The sequence below is a fragment of the Garra rufa genome, chromosome 2, assembly GCF_049309525.1.
Source record: "Garra rufa chromosome 2, GarRuf1.0, whole genome shotgun sequence".
NCBI classification, from domain to species: domain Eukaryota; kingdom Metazoa; phylum Chordata; class Actinopteri; order Cypriniformes; family Cyprinidae; genus Garra; species Garra rufa.
The window spans coordinates 30,602,266-30,620,896 of record NC_133362.1 but is presented as its reverse complement, the minus strand read 5'-3'; the positions used below and the strand labels follow the sequence as shown (position 1 = coordinate 30,620,896).

Genomic DNA, 18,631 nt, shown 5'->3' with positions numbered 1-18,631 from the left:
CTGATCTGATGTTTCAAACATTACTTGTATTTAGGAAAAAAATTAATAACCCGGGATCAATTTCACAGGAACAAATATTTTTTTAGAAATATTCCAGTCTTTGGTGGCCTCTCAATAGTCTGTATCAACTGTTTCTGGAAAATTAAGAGCAATATATATATTTTTTTTGACTTCATCTTTCAGTCACATTACTCATCTGCCATATTATGTGTCACTTTCTGCCACATAAGAAAAAAATCTTTGGTAAATCATAATTAAGACATAAAAATAATAACATAAGTTGAAAGAATAACATACTATGTCTCATACCAAAGAAATTCTAAGATAAAAAGTCTAAAAAAAGTTACAAGTTACAATAATGACATACTAAGTCGTAATAATGACATGAAGTATCAAAATTATGAGTGATTATGACAAATTATAAGGGTCTATCCTAATGTAAACTATTTCTACAGGTGTTTCTACACCTTTTTTTCTCAGTGTACATGACATTTTAAGTAGTCTTTTTCTTCAAGGAAAAGTATAAGCAACAATGCTTGTTAAAATTAAGGGCATGCTTGTATAAGACTTTTTGTTGCAAAGCTAAAAATGGCAAATCCATTTGAAGCAGCATAATTCCAAACTGTTTTGATATCATCATTTATATATCATTTTAAAATATAATGCTAGTGAGCTTGCTTAGAGCTCTTGGATGATAATGTCATCCCTCTCTAAGGGATCTCATCAGCTTTTACTCTGCATTTGGCTTGCACAAATCCTCTGGTCTTCTCCACCTCTCAGAGTGACAGTCTCTTGAGTTCCCTGACAGGAGAAAACAACCATCCACCTTCTTCTGAGACAGCCAACTGCAGGAGAATGAGCTCCACTGCAATACCACACATCAATGCAATACTAAAACATGCAGCAATGTTATGTAACGTTAGAGAATACATTAGCTGTTGTTATGGAATGTTTAAATTAATGTTGCTCTTTTGAACTTTCTATTCTATAAAGCATTCTGAAAAAATATATATTTTAATAATAAGAAGAAATGTTTCTCGACCAGCAAATTAGCACAGTGCTTGACAGATTACCTCAGCTGACTGCCACTGGATGGCAGTGATGTTCTGTTCGTTTGCTAACACCTTTTTGCTCAATTTGGCAAGAGATTAGAGTTCTGCTTTGGTAAACATCCATAAACAGCTTCTCTTTGTTCCACTCTAAATGTTTATTTATTTAAATATGTATACGGTTTTACTGCTTATCAAAGCATGTGCCAACTTATGTTCCCGTAAGAGTGTTCGCGGCCATTTGTGAACTTCATGGGGCTGGCTTCCGGTCTCATCGGCATCCAGCCATTTGTAGAAAATAGCTCATTTTGCGGCTTGATATTGCAAATTGGTGAGTAAGTAACCTTGTTATTTTAATGTTTTGTCTTAATTATGAACACACTGGTTTGTAGTGCAGAGTTTTACGGTTTACTTCACGCTGTGGTCTCCTTAATGAACCGAAAGTCTTGTCCATGACTTCCGCGTTTTATACGTTTTGTTAGTCACATCAAAAACACATTTGTGTTTTGAAAGCCAGATTGATAAATGTGACCCTGGAAAAAAAATCCATTGTATGGGTCAATATTATTGCTAAGAACTTCACTTGGACAACTTTAAAGGCGATTTTCCTCAGTATTTAGATTTTTTTCTACACCCTCAGATTCCAGATTTTCAAATAGTTGTATCTCAGCCAAATATTGTCCTATAATTGTCCAACCAAACCATACATCAATGGCTTATTTATTTAGCTTTCAGATGATGTATAAATCTCAATTTCAAAAAATTACCCTTTTGGCTGGTTTTGTGGTCCAGGGTCACAAATGTATGTTTCAAAGAAGAAAACAAGATCCATGCTAACTTCCATAATTGTTCCAATGAGATGTTTATTATACAGTATTTATCACTACACAACTAAGCATAAATTGACTATATGAGCATATCACAAAATCATCCATGTGTAATATAACTCTTCTATGAACATATTTCCATTTTTAGAAGTAAACATCTCTTGATGTGTGACACTCATTTCAGGAATAAACAAAGAAAAGTTTAAAAAGAAACTTATGAAAGAGCCACTAAGGTTTTGGGTTTACATTTATTTGCATAAATATCTATGTACACATTACCATATCATGACATCATTATGAATGGGAAAAAACAACAACCAATCACAGTATAACACACAAGCTGTGCACATCTGTTGCTTGTAAAAAAAAAAAAAAAAAAAAAAAAAAAAATGAATGACGGAAGTTATTTTAGTTGTCAGCCAGCTCCATGGACTTGCGCCGATTCTTCAGTTTGTCTGCGTAGAAACGAAATGACTCCTGTGGGACCACAATAAGAAAGCATTTTATATATTTTTAGTCAAAAGGCTAAACTAGACTAAATTCTTCAATATAATTGTACTTCGAGTGCATGTTGTGTTGTTTCTGTCAGAATTAGTGGGTTGCTGTGTGTAGTTGTGTGTTTCCTGCCCTCTAGGGCAAACTAATAACAACCACACGGTCCAAACAAATCCCACGCTCTCGTTTCATCTTACAAACCGTATTAATTCACCAATAACATATTTACTCGTTCCCCATCCCGTAATTAAGCACAGGCGCCTGTAAACAGCAGTCAATCTCTATTTTTGGAAGGTGAGTGCTTTTAAAAGATTACCATTTCTCCAACAATGTATATTCCCCTATTAATGGGGTAATTAAAGTCGATAAATAACAGCTGCTGTGTACGAGAAATGAGGCCAGATGTGAACGGCACCTCAAATCTCTCCTTATCGCCTCTCTCCGGAGACTCTTTGTACTGTGGTATTAGCGGTGGCCGTGGGACCGGAGGACGAAGTGGAGTTGAATAGAGCAGGATGGAGTGCTACCTGAGATTGCTTTGTGGGAACTTAAAAGGTGCACGGAGAGCTTAGCGGTGCGTGGGGGGGTTTGTAGATGGCTGGCAGTCTCCTCTAATGCTGGTGAAAAACACCAGAGCGCGGTTCTGATGGATAGTGAATAATACACGAGAGTGTGAGGTGGACTCTTACGGTACTGTAAAAGTAGGGGTATATCAGGTGAGCAATGTGTTGTGAAACTGGATTCTAATCAGCTAGTGCTTGACCAACTTCAAAAATGGTTATTAAATAAAGTAGGCTGCCATCTAATCACTGTTCAAAAATCACAACTGCCCACACAATGTGTGCACAGCGTTTGTGGCTCATAAAGACGCTCAACGTTTTGAAGTGGGCAATTTGTTGCATAATAATTATACCGTTCAAAAGCATAGGGTTGGTACAATGTTTTAATGTTTTTGATGGCTGCAATAATTTAATCAAAAATACAGTAAAAACTGTACTATTGTGAAATAATATTACAATATTAAATAATACAATATTAAAACAACATTGTTTTTTATTCAGGATTATTTCATGAATTATTTTAAACAGAAACATATCTGTCACTTTCGTTCAATTCAACGCATCCTTGCTGAATAAAACAAGTATTAATTTATTAAAAATTAAAATGACTGACCCCAAATGTTTGTAAGAAGGGTTGAACAATAGAAAAAATATACCCTATTTGTGATAATTTTGCTGTAGATGAAATCATGAATTTCGCAAAGATTTGAATGCGCTTACAATTGGCCATTAAAGGTCCACTGAAGTGCCTTGAAACACGCAGCGTTATTCTATGTGGTGACGTACTTTTAACTGAAACAAAAACATATCGCCCAGTCCCGCCCACTAATTTTGAATAGCCAATAGCGTTCCATTAATATCTGCTCCGGCCAGAGCCATTGAGTTCGGTAAAGCTGCATTTGTAAGCTTATGACATCCACATACTAATAAATTACCCCACAGATTCAATATGAAACTCTTGCTAAAAGCTGTGTAGTTTAATACATGCCGACCGCACAAATGAGCGCATATGATCTGCTCCGGGTTAATGCGTCTCTGTGTAGGGGGCGGGACATTACGGACTCTAGAGAGCATTTGATTGGACAGAACGTTTGATGAGAAACTGAAGTGCACGGTGATATCATCCAAATCCTTGATTCATATTGGCGGAAGTGACGAGACTGTAAGTTTTGAATGCTCATATCTTGTAAACGCGAATTTTGTCTTTGTTTTGCAGCACACTAGCTTATAGATAACCTTAAGGCTAATATATTCATACTAAAAGCCAAAAAACTTTCATTTTGATTTCAGGGGGACTTTAAGTTTGCCTCTACAGTTTCCAGTCTTCACGACTCCAGAGTATAAAAGCGTCATGACAGATGTTTTCAAGTAGCAAAAATGGCATTCAAGTTCAAGGAACCAGTTCATATTGTTTATTGAACTGAATCGATTCAAAACACTAAACGAACAATTTGCCGGCATAAATTACTCAAAAACATCAAATCTGTGTTGCAGTTGTAAGCAAAAATTTATAGGCAAATATTATGCTTAAAAATATAATAAAATATAAATTATTAATAATTATTTATAATTATATGGAAGCCCATTTCTGCCACTAGAAAAAAAGAGAGATTTAAATTTAAGATTAAGATTTAATGAGTTATGACTAAAATTTTATGAGAATTAAGTCAAAATTACAAGGATGAAATCTAAATATTTCGAGAATAATGTTGAAATATTTTGAGAATAAAGTCAAAATATCTCAAGAATGAAGTTGAAATATTTTGAGAATTAAGTCAAAATTACAATAAAATCAAAATATTTCGAGAATAAAGTTGAAATTATGAGAAAAGTCTAAATATTTTCAGAATGAAGTGAAAATATTTAGAAATTATAAGAATAAAGTCAAGATTATGAGAATAAAGTCAAGATATTTAGAGAATAAAGTCAAAATTACAATAATAAAGTCAAAATATTTTGAGAATTAAATCTAAATTATGAGAATGAAGTCTAAATATTTTGAAAATGAAGTCGAATTTACGAGAATAAAGTCAAAATATTTTGAGAATAAAGTCAAATTTATGAGAATAAAGTCGAAATATTTTGAGAATGAAATGAAAATTATGAGAACAAAGTCAAAATATTTCAAGAATAAAGTCAAAATTACAAGAATAAAGTCAAAATATGTTGAGAATAGTCAAAATTAAGAATTAAATCAAGCAATTACGAGATTAAAATTAAATTTTTAATTGTAAGATATTCAAATTCTGAGAAAAAGTTCGAATTGCAAGATATAAACACAATTCTGAGAGAAAGTCAGAATTGTGAGTTAAAATGTCGCAATTACCTTTTTTTTTAGTACGAGGTTAAAGTTGAAATATTTAGAGAATAAAGTCGAAATTACGAGAATGAAGTCGTAGCAATTATGAGATTAAAGTTATAATATTTTAAGAGTATAGCCTATATTGCGAATACAAATTCCAAAGTTTCAGCTTCTTAAATTCCGTCAGTTTTATAGCGAAATACACACAATATGTCTTACAATAATGTGGTTTTTACACCCTTTAATGTGGTGCGACAGATTGCTGTATTCACCCCAGTTTAAGCAGCATGTGAATCTATCATCTTTCATCGATTACAATGAGACATTCGTTTCACTGTCCCTGCAAATACATTCAAATCAATTCCGGTGGCCTAGCAACTTCTCCTGGTGCTCTCAATCCTGGCCATTTGCATGTGCAATATAAGCTATATTCTCAAAACATTATAACTTTAATAGCTACGATTGCATTTTGACTTTATTCTCTTAATTTCGACTTTATTCTCAAAATATTTCATCTTTATTCTTGTATTGCTACGACTTTATTCTCATAATTTAGAATTCATTTCTCAAAATATTATGAGTTTTAATTACTTTTTTTAATCTTTTAACGTGTCACTAAAATGTTGTTGTATTAACTACACTTTTTAGTTTCCCAAATAAACATTTCAATCTACTTTGCTTTAAATGATTCTTCCTATTTAAGAAAAAAAATTTACAAGTACATATTCAATATGTATTAAATGTTAATGAATGTTGATGATTACCGGAGGCTCATCGAATGGAACGGTTTCTCCGGCTTCCTTGTATAGCTGCGCCAGTCTCTTGAGAGTCAACTCATCGGCCTTCACCCCCTCAGCCTGCATGCGCTCATACAGAGCCTTCGCTGATCCGAAGTCCTTGTCTATACCTGTTGAGAGCAAGGGGGAAAAAAAACACGCTATATTTTATTCTGCACATATCAGGCCTCATGAAATAATAATGCTGTAGAGGCCTCTAAGTACTGAAACGTGTCAAAGTTCTCACGGTACGCTGGCTAAAGTAGCCCCTCATTAGGAAACATGTGTTTGTATTAGCGTCCTGTGAGTCGGTCAATGCGTTCTGCTTGTTGCATTTTTAATTGGCACACTATTAACTGACTATTTTTGCTACGTGCCAAAACAGTGGGTGACTCAAACAGACCAGGAAGGTGAATGGAGTCTGTTAGTGTATATCTAGCAGTGCTGATGCAAAGAGTGGTCTTACCATAGGATTTCACCAAATGTAAATAGATATTCTCCTTCTCTGTGAAGTCAGGAATCAGCTCAGACAAAGCCTTGATTTTAGCAGCCTGTACAGGAAGGAAAACAGCATTTTTATTTAAATACTGCCTGAGTATGTGAATATTCTTGAACTATGTGCATACACAATCAGTCAGTACGTTTTTGAACAGTAAGATTTGTGGATCAATTCATTTTTGATCCAAAATGAATCTAGAAGTGACCAGTGATACAGCAGGAGCAGTAATACTGTGAAATATTTTTACTATTTAAAATTTCTGCAAAAATGTTATTGAATAGTTTAAAATGTAATTTATTCTTGTGATCAATTTTCAGCATCACTACTCCAGTCTAATCATTCTAAAATTCAATCATTCTAAAGTTCAATAAAAACATTTCAAGAATAAGATCAAAATTGCGAGTAAAGGAAAAATTATGAAAAAGTCGAAATTGTGAGAATAAAGTCTAAATATAACGAGAATAAAGAATAATAGTCAAAATATTTTGAGAAAAAAAATTAAAATGATAAAAAATTACAAGTTGAAAAATAAAAGTTGAAATATAACGAGAATAAAGTAGAAATTACAAGAATCAAGTCAAAATATTTTGAAAATAGTTGAAATTACGAAAACAGTAAAAGATTTTCAAGAATACAATCAAAATTGCAAGAATAAAGTCTAAATAGTTTGATAAGTCAAAATTTTAAAAAATAAAGTTGAACTATTTCAAGAATAAAGTCGAAATATTTTGAGAAAAAAATAAAAATAGTTGAAATTACAAAATAAAGTAAAATATTTTCAAAAATAGTCAAAATTGTGAGAATAAAGTCAAAATAGTTTGAGAATAAAGTTTAAATATTCCAAGAATAAAGTCGAAATATTTCAAAAATAGTAAAATTATGAGAATAAAGTCAAAATATGTCTAGAATAAAGTCGAAATTATAAGAAAAGTCAAAATATTACAAGAATTAAGTCAAACAAAAGTGTTTTATTAGAAAGATTTCTGAAAGATCATGAGACTGGAGTAATGATGCTAAAAATTCAGCTTTGAAATCACAAATAAATTACATTTTAAAACGTATTCAAATAGAAAACAGTTCTTTTAAATGTTAAAAATATTTCTAAACGTTACTGTTTTTGCTGTACTTTGGATCAAACAAATGCAGGCTTGGTGAGCAGAAGAGACTTCTTTTTAAAACATTTAAAATCTATTCAAAAACTTTTGACTGGTAGTGTACATTTAATGGAAGAGTTCAAAGCATGAAGTCTAGAACAAACTGGGTTTGTTTACCTGTCCTGGCTGCTGAGCCGCTCGTAACATGTATATGAACATTGCGTCCTTCTGCTCGCTGACAGCCGCACAGCGCTAAAGCAATCAAAGAAGCACAAGAGACCATAAAACTCTCAACACATTCACCACATACCATAATGTGCATGTGTGTGTGTTCACATACACACCGAGTATCTGCCCTTGAGCAAAACATAACCCCTTGCTATAAAAACAATTACTTAGTATTTTCTGTATCCACACAGCAGGCAGTTAAAAGAAGGCAGAGGGGAGCGTATGGAGGAGTGTGTAACAGCATGATGGGAGCGTGTGTTTTTGAATGTATCCATCTTCCATTACATCCTTTAGCACTCAGTGCAGCGCTCTATAGTTGAGGGTTAATTATACAGCTAATAAGGGAGTCAGGCAAATAACCACTTATTTCTTTATGAAAATTAAAATGTACAGTGTCCGCCCAATTTAAAGTACAATTATCTACACTTAGCCGTATAAAGGCTTTGAATTGCATCGGCGTGCTCCTGAGCTTTCAAGCGCCGGTGTGCAATTTTCACACTCTTTAATCAGGACAATATACCACAAGTTAAATGAAGGCACAGTGAATTCCGAAAGGGTAAACTGTGCCGTACAGAAACCGTAGGTCTTGAGAAGATTTAACAACCTTGAGGAGCTTTGTCAAAAAGAAGATATTAGCAGCTATGAAGAAATTAGGCTTTTATGAATATTCTGGGCACCTTTAAAGTAAACTTGGGCTAAAGTTTCTTCTTGCAGCACAAGTTACATCAACTGCATTCGTGGTATAAAAGCAATTTTTTTTTAAATGTTACAGTAAGATGCTTAGAATGCAATTAAACCACATCATATACTTTAAAAGAGAAGTTTACTTCCAGAACAAAAATTTACAGACAATGTACTCACCCCCTTGTCTTCCAAAATGTTCATGTCATGAAGAAATTGTTTTTTTTTTTTTGAGGAAAACATTTCAGGATTTTTCTCCATATAGTGGATTTCTATGGTGCCCCAAGTTTAAACTTCCAAAATGCTGTTTAAATGCAGCTTCAAACGATCCCAGCTGAGGAAGAAGGGTCTTAACTAGCGGAACATTTTTTTTATTTTTTATTATAATTTATATACTTTTTAACCTCCAACGCCCATCTTGTCTTGCTCTGCCTGAACAGTTTTTTCCAGTTCAAGACAGTTCAGGTAGCTCGAAAAACTCCCATCTCATTTTTTCCCTCAACTTCAAAATTACATCGCTGTTTTATCTTTTTTATTGATGGTGTTTGATCTTTGAATGTTCACTTTGCAAACACTGGGTCGGTACTTCTGCAGCAATGTAGAATGATTTTGAAAAGATTTTTGAAGTTGAGGGAGAAAATAAGATGGGAGTTTTTCAACATACCCTAACTTGAACCGAAGTTCAGGCAGAGCAAGACAAGAAGAGCATTTGAGGTTACTCTTGATAGGAGAAGTCCACTATATGGAGAAAAATCCTGAAATGTTTTCCTAAAAAAAAAAAAAAAAAAAAAATCTTTACGACTGAAGAAAGAAAGGCATGAACATCTTGGATGACAAGGGGGTGAGTACATTATCTGTAAATTATTGTTCTGGAAGTGAACTTCTCCTTTAAAAGCTTCAAAACAGTATTGTGAAGCCTGTATTATAAAGCACTTGTGCTTCATTTGTAATTTGAGCTGTAACGTTTTCAAAAATGTTCAGTCCTTCCATTTTTTCTAATTTCTATTGCTACTAAACAAGGATTTTTAAACACATTTTATAAAGATTGCACTCAAAAAGAACAATTTCTAGTCAATGAATAAGGATGAGTATAACTAAAAACATTTAAAGAGCTTTCTGACCCGGCATAGACGGCAACGCAACTACCATGTTCAAGGCCCAGAAAAGTAGTAAGGACTTAAAATAGTCCATGTGACATTAGTAGTTCAACCATAATTTGTGAAGCTACCAGAATACTTTTTGTATGCAAAGAAACTAAAAATATTGACTTTATTTAACAATTCTTTCTCTTTCTTAGCACCATACGCATGCGTAGTGGTACTCTTGTGAACGTGCATCAAAGACTGACACAGAAGAGAAGGTATTGTTGAATAAAGTCATTATTTTTGTAGGGCTGCCCCCAAATAGTCGACTAACCATTAGTCGACAAGAGGAGGCTTGGTCGACCAAAATTGTATTAGCCGTTTAGTCGCATAAAAAAAATCCACAGGAAGTGGTGAAGTCGAGCAAGATTGTTAACAGCTAGTCTACGTGGTAATACAGGACATCGTGCAGGACATCCAAGCACTCACCGATCATTCATCGACCTCAAATATGGCGTTTCATCTAAAAGATGTATGTAGTAGCAACTTTACATGGCATGTAACCAAGAAAAATGTGTGCTATTCAAGTGTCTGTATGAAAACTGAATAGTAGCGCACTCACTGCATGACAGATGGAGGCGCCGTTGCGATCACTTGCTCTTAAAATACTCCGTAATTTTTGGTCATACAGACAAAAGCAATACATTTTTTGAATCTGCAAAGACTGTTTATTTTTGTGCATTCAGGATAACAACGTAACGTTGTGCTTTTGTAAAATAATCGGTCTCTATATAAAATGTATCTATAGAGAGTGATCTCTACTTTTAAATTAACCAATTCAAATGGAAAACAAATTAGATGGTTTCTCAGATTATGTAATCCGTATGAAATGTAAATGCAAATTACAGACCCATTTCTAATCTTCCATTTATGTCTAAAATTTTGGAAAAAGTTGTGTCTGCTCAATTGTGCTCCTTGCAAAATAATAATCTCTTTGAGGAATTTCAGGTTTCAGGCCCCATCATAGCACAGAAACTGCACTTGTAAAAATCACAAATTACTTGCTACTTGCGTCAGATCAAGGCTGTGTCTCATTGCTAGTTTTACTTGATCTTAGTGCTGCATTCGACACTTTAGATCATGACATACTCGTAGTTCGATTACAAAGCTATACAGGTATTCAAGGGCAGGCTTTACGATGGTTCAGATCATACCTGTCCGATCACTACCACTTTGTTTATTTAAATGGGGAGTCATCGCAGCTATCACCAGTAAAGTATGGAGTGCCACAAGGATCTGTCCTAGGGCCTCTGCTATTTTCAATTTACATGTTACCCCTTGGTAATATTATTAGGAAATATGGGATTAGTTTCCATTGTTATGCTGATGATACTCAACTATATATTTCAACAAGACCAGATGAAACTTCTAACTTAGCAAAGTTAACAGAGTGTGTTAAAAATGTGAAAGACTGGATGACCAATAATTTTCTACTATTAAATTCAGATAAGACCGAGATATTACCTATTGGACCAAAAAACAGTACACAGAATCTCTTAAACTGCAATTTGCAACTAGACGGATGTACTGTTATTTCCTCTACAGTTAAAAATCTGGGTGTTATATTAGACAGTAGGGGTGTGCAAAGCAGCCGGTATCTGTATCTGTATTTGTATTTGTTGAGGGGGGAAAGTATTTGTATTTGAGTAAAATTCAAAATAGGCGTAAAAATAATGAGTGAGGGAAGCTATGCTAAGGTTAACTAGCCAGTAGGGGTGGAGCCGAACCCGAATACGATATTCGGAAAGGCACAAATAGTGTGTTTTTTACAAATACTTATTTTCAACAAATACTTAAAAAAAATATTTGTATTCTGGAACAAGAAAAACGTTATATCAAAAAGCTGCTTTTCCTCATGAGACCGCAGTCCCGTGCCCTCATGAGTGAGTGAGTGAGTGACTTTCAGGAGTCGGGGGGTGGGGGGTAAAAGAGGTGACTGACACAGGCTGCTCCACACAGCAACAGAGAAGACTAGGCTAAGCGAAAAAAGACTTCACTGCATCATTATTTTTGTTGAGTAGATTGTTGTACCTTAACTGGGTTCCGGAGGCAGTTTATAACTTTCGGGAAGCAGAGTTTGATCGGGAGATTATTCCATTAGGGGCCGTTCACATGTAGGGTTCGTTATTTCAAATGTAGACGCGCGGTATGCGCGTTCATAATAGAAGCGACGCGCTCGTGATGCGCTAGTTTATTCCAGGCGCATCCGCGCCGCATCGAGATAAAAACATCTCAACTTTTACCCATACAATGTATTTGAATACTGCGAGCGCACCGCGGGTCATGTGACAAGAACCAACGAATCAGCTTCAGTCATAGAGATGGCTATAGCTCTGGGCGCGCCTAGCATTTCCATGCGTTTTTAGGCGCGGCATGTGAACGGCCCTTTATATGGTACGTTTAAGTTACTATGTCTTTTGCAGACAGCAAGATGTAGGCTATAGGATAGTTAACCTTAGCATAGATTCCAGTCACTCATTATTTTTACGCCTATTTTGAATTTTACTCGAATACAAATACAAATACCGGCTGCTTTGCACACCCCTACTAGCCAGCCTACATCTTGCTGTCAAGATGACAAAAAGAGTAACTTAAACGTACCATATAAGGGGCTGTTCACATGTCGCGCCTAAAAACGCATGGAAAACTAGGCGCGCCGCTTTCTCCTTCTTTCCAAAGCGCTCTGTAGCTGACTGTAGCCTGCACTCCGCTGGCGTCTGCCGTTGCTAAGCAACCATAACCTGCGCTCTCCATGAAGACGTGGAAGTTTCAGCAAAGGATAAATGGATTTCCAAAACTAAAAATCGCTTGCAGTAGCTCTGCTCCTAAAAACTGTTATCCCTGTAACAGCTATGACCGGCTGTTCCTCCATCTTGGCTAAGCTTTTAATGTTTTCCATGAAAGGAAGAAGCTGATTCGTTGGTTCTTGTCAAATGATCCGCGGTGCGCTCGCGGCATTCTGAAAAGTTGAGATGTTTTTATCTCGATGCGGCGAGGACGCGCCTGGAAAAAACGAGCGCGTCGCGACCGCGTTATGAGCGCGCATACCGCGCGTCTACATTAGAAATAATGAACTTGAGCGCGCAAAAGACGCTACATGTGAACGGCCCCTAATGGAATAATCTCCCGATCAAACTCCGCTTCCCGAAAGTTATAAACTGCCTCCGGAACCCAGTCAAGTTACAAAAATCTATTCAACAAAAATAGTGATGCAGTGAAGTTTTTTTTCTCTGTTGCTGTGTGGAGCAGCCTGTGTCAGTCACCTCTTTTACTCCCACCCCCCGACTCCTGAATGTCACTCACTCACTCACTCACTCACTCGGGCATGCACTGCAGTCTCATGAGCTTCTTAGCTTCATTTGAGTTTGAGCTTCAAACTTTATTTGCTGTTCAAATACAACTGGTAGTGTAGGTCGTAAACTTTTTCTTTTTAGACCACACAATTAACTAAACTAACTAATCTTAGAACTTAAGTTAATGGTAAAAGATATTTGTTAGTTAACATGAATAAACAATGAAAAATACTTTCAAAACATTTATTAATCTTAGTTAAAAATTAATTTAATCTATAATTTACATTAACATTAACAAATACAATTAACCAATTAAAATCCAAAGTTATATCTGTTAATATTTTTTATTGGACCGTGCTAACATGATCCGTTGTATTTTTATTACCTACCGTTATCAAAAATTCAAATATTCTGTAACAAATGCATTGCTCGTTCATAAAGGCTGGTTAATACATTAACATTATTGGACGAACAGATTTTAATGCCGGATTCATAATCAACGATCCATGCAAGCAAACATACGTGCATCACACACGAAAACAATGCTCAGTTGCTCACTGGATAGACATTAAGACAAATCACAGAATTTAAGTAATGTTTTTTTTTAATAAAGTTAAATAAGCACAGTTAATTTACATTTGACCGCAGTTAAAGTATTTACTCGTCTAAGATTCCTCAATCTGTTTATATTAACGAACTACGGTAAAAAAAAAAAAACGGGACAACACTCATATCAGCAAAATAATAGGCAATCTTATTTAATGATTCAGTAATGTTAAAATGAGCACAGTTCTTCTTTATATAGATCCGGGTGTCTGTCTTTCAGGTGCTTTGCGAAATTAGTGGTGTTAGCGCCTTTTGTTACCACTGCTCTGTAGCAACTCTTAAATATTGGCTTGCTTGTGTACTTCGGCTTTCCATGTTTGTTTCATATCCAAAATATTTCCAGATAGCACTCCTGCTGTGCTCTTTATCAAACAAAGCCGGTCGCGGGGTGCCGCGCTCTCCTTTCTATTCGATTCACTTGAATGAGACGAGACAGGCACCGCGGTCACGTGTGGTGTTTGTAAACTCGCCTTTGTGTAGAAGTGAAAGTGAGAGCTCGGCTAGTATCGATACTTCGGGAAATTAGTATCGGTATCGTTCGGATATTTCAGTATCGATATTTATCGAAATATCAATATTTTTGACAACACTACTTTACAGAACTACGGAAGACCATACATACAGGATTAAAATCTCACCTTTTTTGACAGCAACGAATAGTGAGATTTCTTTTAAAACGTAATTTAAGGAATTATATTTACTTAATCATTCAATAAAACTTTGTTATTGTGAATATTACTGTTACTTGTTCATCATTGTGTCAGTGTTTTTTTTCGCAAACTGATAATTCTAAGTTAATAAAAACATAACGGTTCATTAAGGTCTTTATGCACCCCTGAAAACATAGTTATTGCACCTCTGTCTAGAGATCATCTTAAATATTACACAGTGCACTTTTTCAAAGTCACGGCATTAACCCCTTAACTGTCCCCTTAACTTAATGAACCATTATGTTTTTATTTTAAATAGGCATGAACGTGCACTATCCAAACTTCAATTGTTATAATTCATGAACAATTTGGAATACAGATCTAAGGTTGGTCTCCTTTTAAAGAAGACAACCAGCAGATTATTGCAGAAGTGGAATTTTTTCAAAAAAATAAAGTATCAACAAATTATAGAAGTTTAAATTTACCGTAAATAAAATGCACTGTACAATTTATTATATTTTATATAAAATACATATTTTACATAACAGGTTTTATCCTAAATTTGATATCAAATTGAAGCCTCACATCTAAATGAGTTATGTTCCAAATTTGAAGTTGATAGGAAAAAAATGAAGGTTCCTGTGAAAGTTTGTTTAGGGTGTTATACCACAAACAGCCACTGGGTGCCATACAAATGCCATATATATTTTTTATGCATTTTTCTGTCACAAGAGTCAGAAAATTTTCATTCTGTCACAAAATAACCACTAAATATGCAATCCTGAGACTAAGACCTTTCCAAAGATATGTTTTTTGTCAAGATTGTAAAAAGTTGTGATTCTAAAAGACCGTAATGCATTTTGTAATATGACACCGCTAAGGGGGAGGAGACCGCCAAACGATTTAAAAGTACCATTTCCATGGTAAAGCAATGTCCGATTTCAAAATGGTTTTCACAGGATGATTCTTGAGCTTCTAAGCTTTCAAGTGATATATAAGTTATGATGGTTACTAAAACACTTGATAGAGAAAAAGGACAACGGAAAAAAAGAGCGCCAAGCGTCCCACAGGTGGGACGGTGACAGTTAAGGGGTTAAAAAAAAAAAAAAAACTCGCTGGCTCTCACGTGTCTTTGAGTGTTTGTTTATTTTTGGAACTGTCACTAATGGTCATATTTTTGCTTTGATTAGTGATTGCATTTTTTCTATTAAGAAGGATTTGTTTTTGAAAATTTTATTTTGTTGATTATTGTTGAGCTGCAGGCTTAGGCTCACACAAGTGACTTAACTTTAATTTAATTAAGAAGATTCAATTATTTATTTTAATTATTTTGCCTGATGTTCCATGTTACAAAATGTTCTAATGTTTCCTAAAATAAAATATACTGTTTTAGTTAAAAAAAAATAAAATTGTTTTTTTTACCCAGACATTTAAATATAACATTGTAGAGCAGTAATTACAATACCGTGATATTTTTTATTCAAGGTTATCATACCGTCAGAATCTTATATCGGCCCATGCCTAATTACAAGCTGTGTGTTTCTCTTGCATCTGCTGAATTAAAAGCTGAGGGGTCTGGGAGGCTTTTAAAAGGCTGCTATATTAAAATGAATTGAGTCTGAGGTGGACAATCAGAGCAATTAAAACTGCAGCCCAGCAGTTTCACTCCTGAGAGTTATTCTCTAATGTGATTCACGACACCTACAACATGGCGAACATGACCAAACTGAACATGCTGATCTAAGACTTTCTGTAAAATCGTCTTTTGATATTTAGCATTCCATCTCAGGGACGCCGTGAAGCAAAGCTTCCTGTTATTTCGACATCTCAAAGGATTTTACTCACTCCTGGGTTTAGTTGTACCTTAATGCAGCCATTTTGTTCCTCAACTCACTAAAGTGCTTTTTGAAAGAGGGAGAGGAAAGATCTTACTTGAACAAGAGTATCTAAGCGCGCAAAAAACGACTGAATGATTAAAATATGAGACGGGGAGAGGTCAAAAAGAGCAGCGATCGCTGGAGATGGAATTGTAGGTAGCGACAGGGTCAGCTAGTTCCAATACCAACTCAAATTAGATTCAGCAATTTAGCAAGGTCACAAGTCCTCATGCATATCTTGGTTTGTGAGAGACGGTACCTGCAGGAGGAACCTGGCCTCTTCTGTCCTGCCCGTGTCTAAGTAAGTCAGGAAGAGGTCTGTAGCGGCTCTGTAGGAGGCAAAGTGATTGCAGAGCCTTTCCGCCATGGCACTCACTGGACGTAGAGAGAGATGTCAATCAATCACATGTTTCGACAGTGATTACTATGTTACAACACATCAGCAGGTGCTGTAATGTTTCTTCTATCCAGAAACTCACAAACACGGCTAGAAGTCAGTTCAGAAGTACTCAAAAAAACAGCTGTGTATCAGTGGCTCTCAACCTTTTTGATTCAAGAATTCCAATCAAAGGCTTTTCAGCCTTGTAAGTATATTTTCTATTTACGACTTTAACAAAGTGTTACCAAAATCCACATTGTTATAAACAAACGTTGAACTATGAGGGGCGCCATTATTTTGATGAAAATGGTTGCACTCGGTGAGCTACTGGACTGCCTGTTGCTACTTTTACCACATCACAACTCGGAAAATAAAATACTGATACGATGAACACAGTTACTGAAAATGCTAACAGGTGGCGAAGAATATAAGCTTAGGCTTAATCCAAATGCTGTACCATCAATTTTCCCCACAAGGAGCCTAAATGCCCCCGGATATCAAGTGAAATCTGTGCTGAGAAACTTGTTCAGTGGCTGCGATGTCATGACAAGCATCAACATGTTTACATCCTGCCAGGATGGCATCTAGCGTTTCTTGTCTCTGCCATTTGTAACTCTTTCAATAGCTGTGGTCTACTAAAAGCCTCAAAAGCATCAGGGTGAGTGGAGAGAACAAAGACGCGGGTCTTCAGGAAGTTTTATTCGTCCACAGGCATCTTCCCATTCTTTTCTCCTCTTCTTATTGCAAGGAAAGCAGTGAAAACTTACTTTTCTTGTTGCCCTTCGACTGAAAATTACAACCAAAAGCTGCACAATGTGGCATTCTATCAGTATTGTATTTTCCAAGTTGTGTTGCGGTAAAAATAGCACCAGGCAGCGCCAGTAGCTCACAGAGTGCAACCATTTTATGTAATTGGAATAATAGCGCCCCCACAGTCTAAAATATGTATAAAACAATGTGGATTTTTTTTAAACAACATAGGGTTTTCTTCTACATTTTACAGTAAAAGACATGTTGTTGTATCCCTAAAGGCACAATTTTTTTAACATTTTGTTGGAGGCGTTGGACGTTTGCTAAGCCTCCCTGGTTGAGAACCACTGATATCAATGAATAAGTGGTGTGTGGGTCTTACATTTATCTAGCACAGCATCATTGTTGGCCTCTAGAACTTTGCGGAAGACAAAAGAAATACTGGATTTCTGATTCTCTGTGTTCTGGAGATAAAAGGACTCCAACAGCTCCACCGCACTGTCAAGCTCCTCACTGCAGAGGAAGAAAAGAGAGTTCATATTTGGTGTTAATGATTTAAACAAACCCTTTTATAGAGCCAAAAACACTCCACTAACTTTGTTAGGGATCCAATAAAAAAAAATAAAAAAAAACACATGCAAACAAAAATCTGAGGAAATTCTATGTTATGAATTTTCTCCATGTGTTGCCTTCAGTACCTTCAAAATGAGGCCTGGATGAAAACCCATGCCTTAACCTTCAGCATTAAACTCATACCACACATCTGTGCAGCGGACATGAACGATTAATAATTCCCATGGCTGGTGTGACAATTTGTTTTAGACTTACAGTGTCTTGCGCAAGTATTTACACCCCATTCATTTTTTTTCCACATTTTGTTATGTTGCTACTTTATGTTTAACTGCTTTAAATTATTTTTTCCCACATCGATATACACTCCATACACCATAAATGGCAAACATCTTTGCAAATAGTACTTATGCAATGTACTTATTTCAGTTCTTTATTTTTAATAAATTTATGACAATTCTATTTGTGCTTTGTCATTATGGTGCATAAATTGTAGACTGATGTGGAAAAAAGTAATTTAAAACAGTGTCACAAAAGGCAGCAACATAAAACGTGCAAAAATGAATGAATGAATGAATGAATACTTTTGCAAGGCACCGTTGTAGGCCATCTTTAGGGACCAGAATATAGATTCAGACATGGCACTTTCTTGCATCCAAATGAGATAACTTTAGTTCAAAGAGTATAACTAAATAAAGGCAGGCAGAAGAAAGCAAGCCATGTGAAAATTTCCATTCCATTGCTGTCTCCCCTCCCTCCCCAAACTTCATTTACAGAACAGTAAGGGCATAAAACTTTCATCGACCACATTAATATTCCCAGCCCAGCCACAGATTGTCATTTCTCGCCATTC

At 35.5% G+C, this 18,631-nt stretch overlaps 1 protein-coding gene across 1 annotated transcript in view; it reads right to left on the bottom strand.

Annotated features, from left to right (window-relative positions):
- Positions 1-1,892: 1,892 nt before the first annotated feature.
- Positions 1,893-18,631, bottom strand: part of lrpprc (leucine-rich pentatricopeptide repeat containing) — an 82,722-nt gene continuing 65,983 nt past the window's right edge. The window contains exons 33-38 of the mRNA XM_073834080.1: positions 17,591-17,721; positions 16,339-16,454; positions 7,780-7,854; positions 6,476-6,560; positions 5,998-6,140; positions 1,893-2,353 (exon numbers count right to left, since the gene is read on the bottom strand). Of these exons, the coding sequence (XP_073690181.1) occupies positions 2,285-2,353; positions 5,998-6,140; positions 6,476-6,560; positions 7,780-7,854; positions 16,339-16,454; positions 17,591-17,721 (619 nt within the window). The 3' untranslated portion in view covers positions 1,893-2,284. The remainder of the gene's footprint in view (positions 2,354-5,997; positions 6,141-6,475; positions 6,561-7,779; positions 7,855-16,338; positions 16,455-17,590; positions 17,722-18,631) is intronic.